The sequence below is a fragment of the Lolium rigidum genome, chromosome 5 (assembly GCF_022539505.1).
Source record: "Lolium rigidum isolate FL_2022 chromosome 5, APGP_CSIRO_Lrig_0.1, whole genome shotgun sequence".
In the NCBI taxonomy this organism is placed as follows: domain Eukaryota; kingdom Viridiplantae; phylum Streptophyta; class Magnoliopsida; order Poales; family Poaceae; genus Lolium; species Lolium rigidum.
Window position 1 is genome coordinate 134,014,343 of NC_061512.1, and position 16,264 is coordinate 134,030,606.

At 46.9% G+C, this 16,264-nt stretch overlaps 2 protein-coding genes across 3 annotated transcripts; one reads left to right on the plus strand and one right to left on the minus strand.

Moving 5' to 3' along the window:
* The first annotated feature begins 1,367 nt into the window (after positions 1-1,367).
* LOC124655203 (SWR1 complex subunit 6) lies at positions 1,368-5,431 on the plus strand. 2 transcript variants are annotated; one of them, XR_006988603.1, is made up of 5 exons: positions 1,368-1,478; positions 1,690-1,792; positions 4,623-4,726; positions 4,841-5,226; positions 5,369-5,431. XR_006988603.1 is itself a non-coding variant. In XM_047194137.1 (4 exons), exons 1-4 carry the CDS (start codon positions 1,368-1,370, stop codon positions 5,042-5,044), a joined length of 522 nt encoding a protein of 173 aa, XP_047050093.1. In that variant the 3' UTR covers positions 5,045-5,259. The 2 variants fall into 2 exon arrangements, 1 of the variants encoding a protein (XP_047050093.1); XM_047194137.1 differs by lacking the exon at positions 5,369-5,431 and having other exon boundaries at positions 4,841-5,259.
* Positions 5,432-5,549: 118 nt separating this feature from the next.
* LOC124657847 (putative laccase-17) lies at positions 5,550-8,914 on the minus strand. The gene is made up of 4 exons (XM_047196331.1): positions 8,813-8,914; positions 8,564-8,715; positions 8,222-8,466; positions 5,550-6,751 (listed from the first exon to the last, which is right to left on the minus strand). Exons 1-4 carry the CDS (start codon positions 8,912-8,914, stop codon positions 5,550-5,552), a joined length of 1,701 nt encoding a protein of 566 aa, XP_047052287.1.
* Positions 8,915-16,264: the final 7,350 nt, after the last annotated feature.

Consider the following 16,264-nt stretch of genomic DNA (forward strand, 5'->3'; position numbering starts at 1 on the left):
AGGCTGGCGAACGCGCAACATGTTCGTCAGAATCAGCTGCTGCTGTTGCCGCCGAACAACCTGAGCGTTCTGCTCCTCCGTGAACAGCTGCACCATCATCTCGTCGTCGCTGTCCATCGCGGCAATCAGACGAACACCTTGCGGGCGGGGCGATACTATCGCGGCGGCGGCGAGCTCTGTTCCGGGCGAAACAGCGGCCGCCGATCGAGGGGGTGGCGGCTGTGTCGATGGACGGCGGTTCCTAGACGTTCGGCGGTGTCTATTGCAAGCAGGGTGGGCGCGACGACGACGACGACGGTGGCGATCTAGAGGGGTGGGAGTCGCCTCGGCCGTGTGTAGGAGGTGGAAAAACAGTGTGTCTGGCTGCCAGGCGGAGCCCACACTCGTTTTCAGACGTGCCGCGAGGTGCCGACGCGCCCGATTCGCGCCCTTGGCGAAGGGGCCAGCACGGGGTTGCCGGCGATTCTATTTGGCTCCAAAATTGGCCAGCGCCGTTTGGGGCGCGCCGGTGCGAGCCCATTTTCGCAGCCGGCCCCCAAATTGCTATCGGGGTCGCCGGTGGAGATGCTCTAAGCGTCTCAACAAGGTACATGACCCTCACATAAGCACTACATTGTACATGTACATTGTACAGATAGAGATATCATAATCAGCATGTCCATGCATGACGAGATATACATAGATAGTCTATTTGCAGGTGAATTGCAGTAAAGATTCAAGAATGCAGCACATGCTCTCTTGCTGAGTATCATAGGAAAAAACCAGAGTATATAATGTTCAATTTATGGGAATAAAACACCAGTATTGATTCTCTCCTATCAATGCTTATGTTTGAGCATCAATAAAAGCAATCAAAATTTTCATCCCGGACAAGACGGTCACACCATTCTTGAATAATGTGCGAGCTCATCTTGTAGTGCCATGATTCTTGAATGAGAATTGAGAACTATCAGATGAAGACAGTAGACATTGTTGGATGTGGTTGTTTCAGGCTTCAACATTGTTTCAAGGAAGCTTGCTAAAATAGGTAGGCATCATTGTGATGAAAGCAGAACAAGATGAATATTGGCCCCGCTTGTTTTGTCTGCTACTTCCGTGGAACGGATTTTTTCCTTCATAGTTATGCCACTTCTGTACGGAGTAGAATTTTTTTGAGGGGATTCCATGCATGTTGAAATAGAAAAATAAAAGTTTTTTTTTTTCGAATCAACATGATTAAGTAGGCCCAGCAGAGGGCCAGCCCACCGATATGAGCTTCCAAAGGAGAGGATGAGGGTCCAAATCGATCCTTCTTTCCAGTCCCCCCTTCTTCCTCTCCCGCGCCGCCGCCGCCGCCGATCGCCGTCGCCGCGCGCTGGAGATCCAAGATGGACGGGGACGACGAGAATGCGGGGCCCTTCCGTCGCACCAGCTCGCGGACGCGGCGGATGGCCTCGCGCATGGCTTCCGCCCTCTCCAGCTCCGACAACCGCGCTCAGGTAAGAAACATTCCTCCCTCCCTTGTTCGCCCCCGCTTCAAGAAAACAATCCTTGTTGCTTGGCCTGTTTTTTTGGCTCTCTGCTATTGAATATTTGAATTAATATCACTAGTTCGGTAGTTCCTCCAAATTACTGTGCGTATTGTCAGTTTAGCCGATACTAAGTTATTTTCCCTAATTTGTAAATCTCCATATCTTTAATGTCATGCAGGCTGCATTAGCTCGTCTTGACGCTCTTGAGAGTGATAATGCTGGGGCTGAGGTGGTGGATCTCAACGATGATGAGTATGGATCTACTGATGAGGAGGACCATGGTCGGTTCTTTTGCTTCTCTTATTGTTTTCGTAGGAACTATTCTCTTGCATGGTTCTTTTAAGTTTCAAGGAACTTGCAATGCATTGTGTACATAAATGCACTTTTCAAATTCAGAACTGAAGAAATGAACATTACAAAAATCACAAAATGGCCACGTGTTCATTCCTAGGTTATTGTGTTGCTTCTAGTACCAGAGATGACATATTCACATGTATAAACTAGATGATTTCCTGCGAGTTGCTGCGGGAACACCGGACTTAATGAATTCAAGGAAATTTAGTGATAAGTTCATCAAGTATGTATATTTCGTGAAAATGATCTCAAATCAGATTATTATATTGTTGTAGGACCACAATGGTACACTGAGAACATTCTTCTTACATGAATTTAAAAACGAACATTGCATGAAGAACAGCAGGAAAACAGTGATGTTGCTTCCTAAGACCTAAGAAAAATAATGTATTCCTCTAATACATGAGAAGCAATCACTACCTGATCCTGATTGGTGAAGCTCAAGTTGACCACATAACAGGACCATGACGAAATCTGTGAAAGCTCATTAGTTTCTCTTGGAAATCTGCCACCAAAGGATATTTGAAAAAGTAGAATATTTGTGTGCAATCGATCTAAAAAAAACAATTACATGAATGAGCCACAAGTAGAGGACATTGAGTTTCAGTTTATAGCAACGTCAACTATTAATCGCATATCAGGCAAAAAAAAAAACTATTAATGGGATATGCAGTAAAGCAGAAACATTTTTTGATGCAATTACTAATTAGGTTCCATTGAGGAACATATGGGTTAGTTTAATGTATCTGCAAGTCAGTAAATGAATTGCATACTGCTTATTTATGAAATTATAAACAGCTATATTTTTCTACCAAAGATAAGAAAGTATGTGTAGTGCTTCCTGTACCTGTTTTGATAAAAAAAACATGTTCCACTTATCGATGAGGACACACGAAACAATATTGATTTGAGAGGAGTGATTAGAGAATATGCCAATATATGAACAACAATTCATATTGCATAAATCAGAAAGCAGAAACTTGACAGATAGAACTCTGGTGTAAGAAATTGTTGATGTGACGATGTATGCCCTATGTTTTAGCAGCAACTGATGCATACATTTCTTGGAGACTGAAGTAGAGGAGAATTATTAGAATAGGAATGTTGAATGATTTTTTTTCTCTTGGAAACCATAATTTGATGAATGACTATAGTTAGATCTTAAAAATGCGTACCATTGGTTGCATGCATTCCTTGAGGATTTGCATGCATTCCTTGAGGAAAAAGGTAGTAGTTTAAGGACACTTGCATAAATATAAAGGAAATAGTGTAATCACCTGGTGTCAAGTTGTTCATGTCTCCAGATAGGAACTTAGTACTTGCTAAAATAATATGATGGAGCAATTTGCATGACCGAAAAGTCAGTACTACTTACCTCTATCTTAGCAGAAAGAAAATCATACAAATGAATTTGGTAGCCACAGCATCTAGTTAACCTGCACGCGTATTCAAGTAACTGTGAAACAGATGGGCATCATCTGTTGCAGCTGCATGAGAAAGAAGATGAAAGAAGGATTAAGAGTTTAAATTCTAACATAACTAAAACAAGTAGGGATTTGTGGGGATATCATCGAATGATGACATGTTCCAGCTAGGCTCGGGATTGAGCAATTGAGGAAAACCACCATGGAGGTGTAGGGAAGTAATTAGTGCGGAGGAGAAAACATGCTGCTAATGTTGGATTAAGCCAGTGAGCTCAACTGGTGACGCACATCTTCGTTTTGACCTCCCAAAGCGCATGGTGGAGGTTCTGGAGGAAGCGGCCGGGCACTCGAGGGAAGTGGGGAAGAAACCTATGTCAGGTGGGCACTGCAGTGGGAAAATAAACAATGGCTAAAGAAGAGAAAAGCTGTGGTAATGTTCTTCATCAATTTCCTGTGCAATTTCTTCTCATGGGTCTTGTGGGAAAGAGCAATATATTGCGTTGTCCTTTTGGTTTCTTAATGGATTTGTGGAGAAGAGGAGGCATCAATGCCTAGCAGGCGGTGATGTTTTGTATGAACCATGCCAGAAATGGAAGTGGTAGTGTTGTCTTGCGTTGGGTGAATTAATTAATGGGAAGAAACTAAATGGGAAGATGACGAAGGGAAGTGGAAGTGCAGATGGAAGCGACACACGGAATCTGGGACATCAACGCCAGAATTAGGAACAGTAAAGAGGAAGATTAATTAAACCGACATAGTAGAGTGGAAGTACAGCAGACCAGACAGAAATTGAAGCCTGTCTCGGTAAAAAAAAGGCTGGCAGAGCTTAAAAAATGATTAATTGCTAGTTCGTTTAAAGAGATAAATTGTAGAAATACATGATAATGTGGCAGGCTCTGATTGCTCAAGGATGGTTGCTGAAGTGGATGGCTTTGCATGTTGAGAGAAATACCCTTAGTGGGTTGCTCCTATTTAGTAATTATAGATTTTACAGAAGATAAATACCCTTGCTGGGTTGCTTGGAAGTCATGTGCCTCTGATACATTTGATAAGAACAAGAACCCAAATTATGCACCAGTAGACTGAAGTATTGGCCCCTCTCATAGCTTATCTCGCTACTGGGGTCATGGTTTTACTTTTCATGTAAAACATTACAACTACCGTGCTGATTTTTCATTTCGGTGTAGAATTATCTAACTGTTATGCATGCTGCTAGCTTATGGAACTGCGCATGCACAATCAATTAGCCTGCTCATCTTGCAGACCACTTTGATGCCTTAAAACTACGATGCAAGTGCTAATGTTCTTTTATTTCTTACTTGGCCTTGTGTAGTTTTGATGCAAAAGAAGCAGTCAAAGAACATGAAACGCAAGACAAGGCAAGGAAAAGCTTTGGAGAAGAGGGCCGTAAGATCTTTTATGGATGTGCTACAAGAGGTGAGTAGATAGAAGGGTTTGATGGTAGCTTGGAAAGCTGTAGTTAAAATTTATCTCTTGCCATATTCCTTTGTAAGTATAGGGTACTTAGAGGATTTTCACGAACTATTACAGGCAAATCTGGAGTCCTTGCCATCTCATGTCCCAACATATTTGAGGGCTGCTGTGGGTCTGCCAAGCACTTCATCCCGACGCCATTACTGCTCCGTCTGTGGGAGTTCTTCAAATTATACATGCCCCCGGTGTGGGACACGGTTCTGTTCATGCCGCTGCCAAGTCATACACAACGATACCCGCTGCCTGAAATTTGTTGCTTAACCCATCTACAAATCTGTGGTGCCTAGACTATGTCTAATGCAGCTGTGGTGCCTAATTGTTTGTGGTTTTAGCAGAAAGAAATGCTTGTTGTACATGTTGTGTAGGAGGTGAAAACCCCAATGTGTGAAGAAATTGCTGCAGCAGCAGCTAGCCATGTCGTAGCCAGGTAGATTCTTTTCCAGGTAGACGCCATTTCTCTTTCGGAAATACTTTGTGTAACTTGTAGTTGTTGTATGCTTCAATGCAGTGCAGTGGTAAATGGTAGTTGTACTTCATTCAGCACTAACTAAGATTTCAGTGTACCACTGGATCCTTTTGATGCAGAAAATGTTGCTGCAAGTAAGTTTCTCTCTTGTGTTCAACAGTATCTGAATGACATTGAAGATATTTCGTAATGAATCAAATGCAAATAACTAGAACGTGGCAACAAAATGTGAGAATGGTACGTTGCCCCAAATAATCAGCAGAAGGTGAGCAAAAAAAGAAAAGACAAATCATGGTTTCTTCAGCAAACTGGCAGGTCTGGCGGCGGTGCCCCCAGGGACTGCAGCTCTCCAACTCCATCCTCCACAAGGAAGGCCATGGCGAGGCCCCAGGTGATGTGCACATCCAGATGGCAGTGCATCAGCCAGACCCCGGGGTTGTCGGCGACGAACCGGATGACTGCCCACCCGTTTACTGGGACGCCCACCGTATTCCTCATTGGCGGGTCATGCAGGTTGAACTTTGCGGTGTCGGTCGCGGCATCGAAGTTGCCAAAGCCCTCGGCGAGGATGAAGAAATCGTAGCCGTGGATGTGGATAGGGTGGTTCTCCCCAGCGAAGATGTTGGTGCCCTGGAGCACGACCTGCACCACCGAGCCGAACTTGAGCTTGTACAGCTTGGTGCCCGGTACTGGCTGCCAGAGCGCACGACTGACGTTCTGCGCAGTGTAGTCAAACTGCACCGTCGGGTTGGCCGGGAAGTCGGTGGTGAAGACGCCGTTCGCAGCTGCACTGCCCTGGTAGTGCGCCTGGAGGAGGGATACAGTGGAGGGGAGCACGAAGGAGACGTTGTTCATGCTCGCCGCAAACCGCGTCCCGTTGGGACCGCCGCAGTTCTGCGCAGCGGAGCAGTTGAAGAGGCCGACGCCGACGGTGAAGAAAAGGTCCTCGTCGACGGCCGAGGGAAGCTCCACCGCGTGGAGGTTGCTTAGGCTTGTCGTGAATGCAGTCACCGTGGCAGTGTCGTTGTACGCCGGGAGGGTTGGCATCGCCGGGCTTGCCATGCTGCTGGCGCCGTAGTCGAAGATGGCGGTGGTGGTGGTGTTGTCGAAGGGCACGCCCTGCGCACTGGCGTAAGCCCGGGCGGCGAGGTAGTACCGGCCAGGTGGCTGGTCGAAGGTGACGAGGACGTCTGTGGTCTGGCCGGGGCCGAGCACTATGACTGATGTGGTGTACGGCTTGGTGTAGGAGGCGTCGGCGCCCACGACGGTCATGTTGTGGCCGGCGAGGGAGACGAAGAGCTCCGTGTTGAGCGCAGCGTTGATGAACCGCAGCAGGTTGGTCTCGCCGGTCTTCACGGCGAACACGGTAGTGTCTTGGGAGGAGCAGTTGTAGAGGTCACCGGGTTGGCCGTTCATGGTGAGGGCATCGGAGATGTTGGGAGCTGCACCGGTGCGCGTGGCGGTGCGGATGACGTCGATGGGGTTCATGTCCCACCATTCACCTGTGCACATGCAACTAGATCAAGATTTGTAGCTGTCTGCAACTAGATTAATACATGTACTCCCGATGATAAATATATGTTGGAACTAGCTTTTCTTTTCCCTTTAATATGAAAAATAATACAGCAAACATATATAGCAATGTCGTTTTTTCCATTCATATGCAGCCATGCAGGGAGAAGAATAAAAGGGGTTAGCTAGCATGCTGTACATGTTAGGCCTATTGTGCGCGCCATGTCGACCACACATGCAACAACCTAAATAAACGCACTGTAATAATGATATAGATTTTGATTATGCAGTTACAAAGTCACACTCTCACAAGAGTGTTTTCAAGAGGGTACTCTTCCAGACATAAAGAAACCGTTTCAAGAGAATAATTGAACATGCATGTTTTTCTCTCTTTAGAACCCCTTTTGAAAAACTAAGAATAGTAGACAATTAAGAGCCTATGCAACTAAGAATAGTAGACATTTTTGTGTGCAGCCTCCTTTAATTTGTTGTCTGAATATTTTGAAAGCTAGAAAGATGCTAGTCTCTCGGAAGTCTCTTCATTTCTTAAGGCTGAAGCTAGTATTATTTGTTTCCAAGACTGAGATATGCACATGTTTCCTAGGTAGGAATATAGCTAGGTAGCATGTGCATGTGATGAGTACAGAAGGATCTCACATACATGCACAATGATCTTTGCTGCATACATGATTAGTTAGCTATTAAACTAGCTATCTCTTTTTCTTTGCCATGATCATGAATGCATGCATGGTTTTGATATCTTCTCTGAAAGGATAAAAATTCCTGCGTTTGCTTAACTGCAGATGCAATCCTGGACGTTTGACTCTGGGGCAAGCAGGTGGCGCCAACAACCAGCACAAAGCATGGCAAATGATGGCAGTTGTTAACACACGCGGGAAAAGCAAATAGCACCGACTAATTTCGCTACTTTGGAACAACGCATGCATGGGATGGATCCATCTAATTCCTTTCTGTCATTTCTGGATTCCCAGCACATTATATCTATCATTAGTTTCTACTTTCTAGAACTGCTCCTTTTAGCATCACTGCCTATTTGGCGAGAAAAGAAAATCAAGTGAAAAGCGAGGCAGGGAGATATGTACTTGTTAATTGCACACATAATTCTTCCTCTATAGCGAAAACGGAAAGAAAATACCTGAAACATTATTATTCTTCAGCTAACGATTCATAAACCAGGAATTTTATCAACGCCACGTCAATCAACGTCAATTTTGTAAATGAAAGATAAGACACACCGTTTCGACACCGAGAAAATTTCTATGCTTCTTTTTGTAATCGGTGTTTGTCTTTTTTGTAATCAAACTAGGTAACTCTCTTACATTGCATTATATATATTGCATGTCATAGCTTCCACCTTTAGGTAGATTGATGATGACTATTAGAGACACTGACGTGGAGAGTGGTGAGTAGTGAGGAGTGAGGATGGTGTAGGCGCGTACCGAGCATGATGGGGGCGATCTCCCCGTGGAAGTCGAACGGGTAAGGGACGGCGTCGCGTGGGCGGATGACGAGCGCGCCGTAGACGGTGGCCCTGAGCCACGAGCTGTGGGCGTGCCACCACAGCGTGCCCTCCTGCGCCGTCACCGTGAAGCGGTAGGTGTAGCTCTTCCCCGGCCGGATCGGGCACTGCGTCACGAACTCCGGTCCGTCCGACCACCCCGTCCGCATCTGCCGAACACCGTGCCTGCGATTGCCGCCATTGTTGCACCTCCATTAGCAGTTGCCATTGCTGACGATCGTGGTGCATGTATACATGCTAGCTAGGCATGGCAAGTACGTACCAGTGGATGGTGATGTTGTAGGTGCCGTTGTTGACGACGTTGACGACGAGGGAGTCGCCCTCGCTCACCTCCACCGTCGGCCCCGGGTACTGCCCGTTCGCCGTCACGATGGTCCGGGCGTTGCACAGCCTCGTCACCGACGCCTCCTGGATCTGCACACATGCACGTATTCAGTGCCTCCATCCTTACTCTGAATTGACAAACGAATTAGCTTCGGCAAGGAAGCTAGGAAGACAGAGCATTACTCACCACGAACTCATGGCGTTGCTCCTTGGCAATTGCCGGCTGGGAGCAGCAGAGAAGAAGAGCAGCAGCAAGGCCAAGGACCACATAGCAGACTGAACTTGACATTCTGATCGAACCCTGCAGCTAGCTCTGCTCTGCTCCCTGCCGAGTGGTACTTGATTGTGTGCAAGCAAAAAGAATGTGTGTGTGCTGCAACTCCGATTCATGCAGGGGACCAGCTCCTCCTTATATAGGGGGCAAGCAGACCAGTTGTCTCTGTGGTTGGAGAGATTAGGTCCTGCATTGCTTCACCTGATTAATTCAGACTTGCAACTTCTGCTCTGACTAGTAACTTTTGCCACCTCTGCTCTCCATTTTGGTTAGCCTCAGTTGATCCATATGACTGCGTTGATTCTACTCTGACTAGTAACTTTTGCCAGCTCCGCTCTCCTTGTTTGGTTGCCCAATGTGATGGAATGCTAAGTCGGTGCAGTAAACCTAAATGTGTGATGATGCTTCCATCACAAGTTAAGCTTTTCCCCATGGATGATGAGCCCCTACTGAACACCATCATCAGAGCTATTATTCAGAGATCAACAATGATGCCAAATTGACTGCCGGATCGATCTTTATGTTGCTAAATACAATTAACCAAAGGCGGTGCTAAATTAGTTGTTGCTCTGATCAAATTAGTTAATCAAAAATTTATATTGAGCTTCCTTCCAATTAGGAGAATTATTAGAAATGTACTCCCTACATTCCATATTAGTTGTCGCTGATTTAGTATAACTTTTTGTACTAAAACAGCGACAACTGATGTGGAATGGAGGGAGTATTAACGAATATATAGTTCCCAGTGGAGCCACTGGTCTCAGTCCCACCTTCGTCGCGACTATTTAACAATTAGAGGATCTCTGCCTTTTTCTTTAATGCTGTTTACAGCCAATATTGGGCTTGATTCAGAAATCTGTTCCTGCAAGGCTGCAAGAAACCTTTCCAAACCCAAAGGCCCCATGGCAACAAAGGGTTGTCTGGTCTACTAGACCTTTACTTTCCTTCTTTTTGACTATTTTAATTAAGCCATCAATCTTCCTCTTTGCATCCATGCTTTTCTAGCGCAACTACCTAACTGTTGGTGCTTACTGGAGTTGTTGTACTTGTCTCTACATTTTTTTTTGTCGCCACAAATTCATCAATTGACTACTCAATTTATGATATTAAATGTACATCTAATTTTTTTTCTTTCATTTACCACTTGGCAAGAGAACGTAAATGTGATTGGTTCTGAAATGTGTTGTGTTGTTCAATATACTTAGTAGTGACACAGGGCTAGTAAATTGTTCTCTAATGTGGTCTGTTGTCAATAGTGAATTCGGCTCAATGGATTATATTTATGTATTCCATTCATGTATAATGTAATTCTCACTAGTTAAGTAAATCATATATATTTCATAGTACTGAAGAACGGTAAAGATTATTCTCTTTCAGCAAAAATATAATATCCCTGTTACATCAAATGATCCACTTCCACAGAGCCGTGATTGGCAAAATACAGCAAGAAGCATGCTAAGTGTCAACCACCACATATGAAAATTAATTAATTAAATGACTGCTCATAGCTTCACTAGGAAAGGAAAACAACCAACCCCCTTTGCCTCAGCTGGTTTCTTGCAATTCAAGGCAATATAAAGTCAAAATGTCAACAAAAGCATCATTCTTGACATGGAAGGAACATGCTATTTGCATAAAAGGGTGATTAAATTGGTTGGAAAAGCTATACAAATATTCTAAAAAGGCTTAGGTGTAGGATGGAGCTAATTAGGAGGCATCTAACAAATCTCTGACGCTCCACTACTTGTCCCTTTGAACTGAAAGCTTGTTTTCCATGTTGGTGCATGTATTGCTCGACCCATAATTATTTTCTTCAAGTTGCACTTGTCGGTAAATCTATTATGTATGTCATAACTTAGCGTACCGTAATCATCGGGCGTGTTCTTAACCTAAACGGTTGACAACATTGCCAGTCAACATATGAGGAAGATCTTGGACAGGAGACACTGATCAAGGTGGTACAAATAATTGATTGCATCGGTAGCTTGGTGCAGTGGCGAGTTCAAACACCTGAATGCAAATTATGTTGCAGTAGTGTTGGGAACCAGCAAGCAGATTGTGACTCAATGGCAAACACCAATCATCCTATTATTTTAGTTTTTAAGCACTGATTAATTAACCAACTGAATGTCCTCTTACACATCTTAATGGAAATGATCGAAGCAAAGGCGACATCAAGTTAAACAGATTGTCATGTTTGTTGCAAAGTTAGATATAATCATCACTGCTTTTGCGATCAGTTGGCTAGTTTTCGTGACATCTCTCCAACAAATTTGCACTGGAATGGTAGAGTTGGTTCACGGAGTTGCACATGGTTGGCAGTATCATCATTTGCCTTGCAGTAAGGTAGATCACATGGTTTTAGTGGCTAAAAGAATCATGTCGATGGGTAGTCAACAGTAATGGTCCACCTCGTTTTGTCAGAGCGAGTACACAGTTTCGTGCTGAGAGAGCGAGAGTAACGACCCTTGTCAAAATACAACATCAGTAGGTTAGGAAGGGATGGTAATAACTTCAGAAAAATCGACCAAAGTTACGATCACAGGTTACAAACAGGTGATCAAAGTACGTTCCTCCATAGTTTCCTTTTCTTTCCTGATCCTGTTGAGTAAAAAGAGAAATGGCCGTGGTTTTCCCTGCGGGCAATAATTTCAACCATGACATATGCAGAATGTTCAGGTAACAGGCAAAGTCCCTGTCAAACCGTTAGTTCCTGAAGAAACCTTTGCTTATCTTCAGGAAATGCTTTCAGTTAGGTTGCTTGAGATGACAGACGAGTGTGCCGAAAGCTCAAACAACCGAGCTGCTCCTTTCACAAACTGCTATGTTTTATCCTGAACACGGCACCTTCCGAAAAGCTCAGCTATGAACGCTGTCAGTATTCAGTAGTTGGCGGTATTTTCAGCTGCTCGGTTGCTCATGTTGGGTTTTATCTGACTGAACATGAATTTCTACTTATCGTCAGCCGATCGTCGTGTGGGATTTCTGCATTCACTTTATAGTTATCTGAGTCGTGTTATCCTGCATGCATTTTGCTTGGCAAGGCAAATGAGTAAACCGTCAGCTAGCTGGTAGGCAGGAGCTTTCTGCTCACCTGAAAGCTCATGTAGGATACAGTTCCTGTTCAGCAGCGTTCTTCCTTGTCGGTTGGTATATCTGGAGATCATCCATGCACTATATATGTTGTTACTCTTGAGTAATACAAGCTACTCGAGTACTCTTTATCGGAGATTGTCAGGTCACCTTGAAAAAGAGCGTGGGCTTTACTTGAATTGTCTGCCGCCTCGTGTGTTAATCACTGGATATGCCGCCTTATGGCTTTAGCCTTTGTTTATGCGCGCAACTATGCAACTCGGGCAACTCTGTTTTGCTGTTTTGGCCCGACTTACTTTACCCGTTGTTTATGCGCAAGTTGCGCAAGCATCTAAGAGCATCTCCAGCCGTCTCCCCGACGAGGGTCTTTAGGACATCTTTTTTTTCATCCGGATGGATGAAAACAACCACTCGCGTCCCGGTTCCTCGTTTTCATTCGGATTTGACCTTTCATCCATCCGGAGAGCCCATGCCATCCCCAGTCCCCCGGGATGCGCTCGGGGACTCCGGACGAGAGAAAAGCGGGGATGTGCCCGCTCTGTCGGCGAGAGAACAGACGAACCCCACCACTTTGTCGATGCAAATCCCTCCTCCCCTCCCGTTGCTCTGTCGCCCCCGGCACCACCCCTCACTAATCCGCCGGCCGGTTGCCTCAACTCAGCCGTTCCTCCGCCCAACAGCCTATTTTCCGCCGCCGGGCAGCTCCCTCGCATCTCTCCTCGTTGACACACCCGACAGGTGTTCGTCGAATTGTCTGGCCGGACATGGAATCCGACGAGGAGGAGGAGCAGATGTTCGCCGAGCTTCTTGAAGAAGAAACGGCAGCCGCCGCCCAAGACGAGGAGCACATGCTGATCCTAGCTTACCTGTCCGGCTTGTACGCCGAGTCGGTCATTGGTCACCGTGGTGGGTCGGCACCGGGTCGCCGGAATTGCAAGTCGAGGCAGCGAATGGAGGGCTACTGCATGCTCTACGCCGACTACTTCGCCGACGATCCATTGCACGGTGAGGCTATTTTTAGGCGTCGTTTCAGGATGAGCCAGAAGCTCTTCCTGAAAATTGTGTATGCCCATCGAGAGTACGACTCCTATTTCAGATGCAAGTTGGATTGCACCGGCATGGCAGGGTCTTCCACCCTCGAAAAGTGCACGGTGGCTATGCATATGCTGACATATGGAGCTCCTGGTGATTCTACCGATGATTGTTTCTACCGGTTCTACATGGCGGTGATAGCAGTGTTCGGGAACATCTACTTGAGATCACCGACTGTCGAAGACACTGCTAAGATCCTCGCTGTCAATGAAGCTCGAGGATTTCCGGTGATGCTTGGAAGCATTGACTGCATGCATTGGAAATGGAAGAACTGTCCGTTTGCCAGACAGAAAATGTATAAGGGTCACAAAAAAGGCTGTACTGTGATACTTGAGGCAGTGGCTACCCATGATCTCTGGATTTGGCACTCCTTCTTTGGTATGCCGGGATCCAACAACGACATCAACGTCTTGCAGTGCTCGCCGATCTTCTTCAAGCTTGTTGAGGGTCATGCTCCCCCGGTTAACTTTGTGATCAATGGCCGGCAGTACAACAAGGGATACTATCTTGCAGACGGTATCTATCCAAAGTGGGCAACATTTATGAAGACTATCTCAGGCGCCGTCGTCCCGAAGGAGGTGGAGTTTGTCAAGGTACAACAAGGTTGCCAAAAGGACGTCGAGCTTGCATTTGATGTCCTCCAGCAGAGATTTGCTGTAGTCCGATTCCCTGCTTTGACTTGATCCAAAGATCAGATGTGGGAGGTGATAAACTGTTGTATGTGCTTACACAACATGATTATCGAGCATGAGCGGAAGCATCCGGTTCCTCTGAGCGAACAAACTGCACCATATGACAGAGAGGGTCCTCTTGCACAGCCTAACTACCAGGTGTCGACATCGTGAGCTGCGTTCATCGCTAGACTCCACAATGCATCAACAACTACATGATGATCTGGTGGAGCACATATGAACGCTTCGAGGCAACACCAACTAGTTTCTATTTGATTTGTTTGAAAACTTGTCTTTTTTATTGAACTGTACCATTTATTTATAAAAATAAGCCAAATGTTGGTAAAACTGGTCAAATTCGCCGAATTATGCAGAAAATTTGGCATCCAGGATCCTTTTTCTCTAAAAAACGCCGAACCCCGGGTGTCTACCGGAGAGACGGCTAGAACTTCAGCTCTCCCCAGACCAAACTTCCATCCAATCCGCGGCTAAATAGCTCCGGATTTCGATCTGCGGAGCCCCAACGGCCGGATCTTCGTTCCGGGACACACAATTTCGCATTTTTAGCGCTGCTAATCCGGCAAATGTTTCCTGTTGCTCGAGGTTTGTATGCCCACGAAATATAGATCAATGCAGTTTAGCTGGATAACGATAAGTCGGCCCGCTTAAAACTTCTGTCCAAGTTACATTGTTCAAATACTGCGTTTTTCGCATTACATTTGTTCAATATATTACATCACAAAAGACCACCTTAATGCAGCCATATCTAAGGTGATTTGTCTTCAAGTGCGGACTCCTTAGGCGCATTTTGGTTAGTCACCTTATCCGCAGGTGGACGCTTCAGCCGGTCCTCGGACTAAGGTAGCTACGACTTTTGAGCCAATTTACTACTTGGCTCAGCACCCAAAGATATTTGGTGCGCGTTGCACAAAATTTCGTTTCACCCGCGTGCCCGAAGCCTTCTTCAGTCTGGCGCGGCCCATTACGGTTTTCGACATCCCGATCCCGTCCCCGGTTCACAGGGGACGCTCCGGGCGCGCCGGATAAAACGAAAAGCGAGGCGAGAAGACGCGGGACCGACGCGTCAGCGAGACGTAAAAATTCGACCCCCTCCCTCCTGCCACATCGCGCCTCTCCCGCCGCATTGCGTCTCTTCCACCGCGCATTTCTCCCTCCCAAAAGATTTCACCGCCTCTCCCGCCGATTTATTTCTTCCTCCCGCTGTCGCTACTCTCTCCCTCCCGCTGCCACTACCCTCTCCCATCCATGGCGCCGCCGATAGGCCCCAAAAAAATGACCAAGAAAGCGACCACCAAGCCGTCGGGCAATGAGATGAAAGGGCCGAAGGCGCCGTTCGCGAAACCACGGAAGGCGCCGGCTGCGAGGAAGAAGCTGGAAGGTTGGACCGACGATAGGTCAGAGCAAAACTGCCTGCGGCGCAAGTTGTCGACGGCGGGCGGTGCAACAGGAGAAGAAGTCGAGGCGGCGCGTGCGCACCAGAAGGTGTTGGATGTGTGTATCGCTGCTACCAACGCGAGCCCATGGAGTACGTCGGGGCTAGCGTACATTATGGGAGTGGTGTCCCCGTCGACATCCGACTTCTTCAACGGCGGCCCTTATGCCACTCCCGGGTGCGTGACACCGAACTTGTCGCCGCGGTACGAGGATGCGCTGCTGCATGGGGGCTTCAACCCTAACATCGTGTTCTACTCCCCGGTGTACGACCAAGCGCCCCAGCTCCAGCCAGGCCCCGGTGCGGACGGCGCCCCGTTCACTGGGCGCACGGGTCCACTCGAATTCGAGGGGCGCCAGTGGTGAGGAGGAAGAGGAGGGGGCAAGGGGGTGGAGGACGACGAGGAGGATGACGAAGAGGGCGGCGACGAAGAGGACGACGGGGATGAGGATGCCGCGGATGCCGCGGAGGATGCAGACGATCTCGTGGAGGTTGACGAGGCCGGCGTGAGGAAGAAGAGGAGGAAGAAGAGGAGGAAGAAGAGGAGGAAGAAGAAGAAGGCGGCCTCGGGCACACGAGGCCCCAAGTGGAAGGTTCTGGAGGGTAAATGTCTCTACGAGTCGTGGACGATGGTGAGCCATGACTCCATCATCTGCGCCAACCAAAAGTACGAGAAGTATTGGGCGAGGATCAAGGCGGAGTTCGATGAGCGCAAGCTTGTCAACAAGGATTACCGCAAGATGACAATGAAGATGAGCCAAAAGGTAATGTCGACGCGCTAAGCCATCATCTAGACGTTGGTGAACATATTCCATGGGTTCCATAAAGAGGTCGAGACTAGAGGCGAGAGCGGCACGAACATCGGCAATGTGGTACGACTCTTTGTATGATTCTAGCGCCTAGTTTAATCTCGATCTGATTGTGCTTCCTTTGATTAGTTCAACTGCGCCATGGCGATGTACCGGAAACACTCAGAAGGGAATAAGTCTATCGCGCTGATGCATTGCTATAGCAAGCTCGAACGAGAAATGGCAGGCGACGCATCATTCGTTGTCG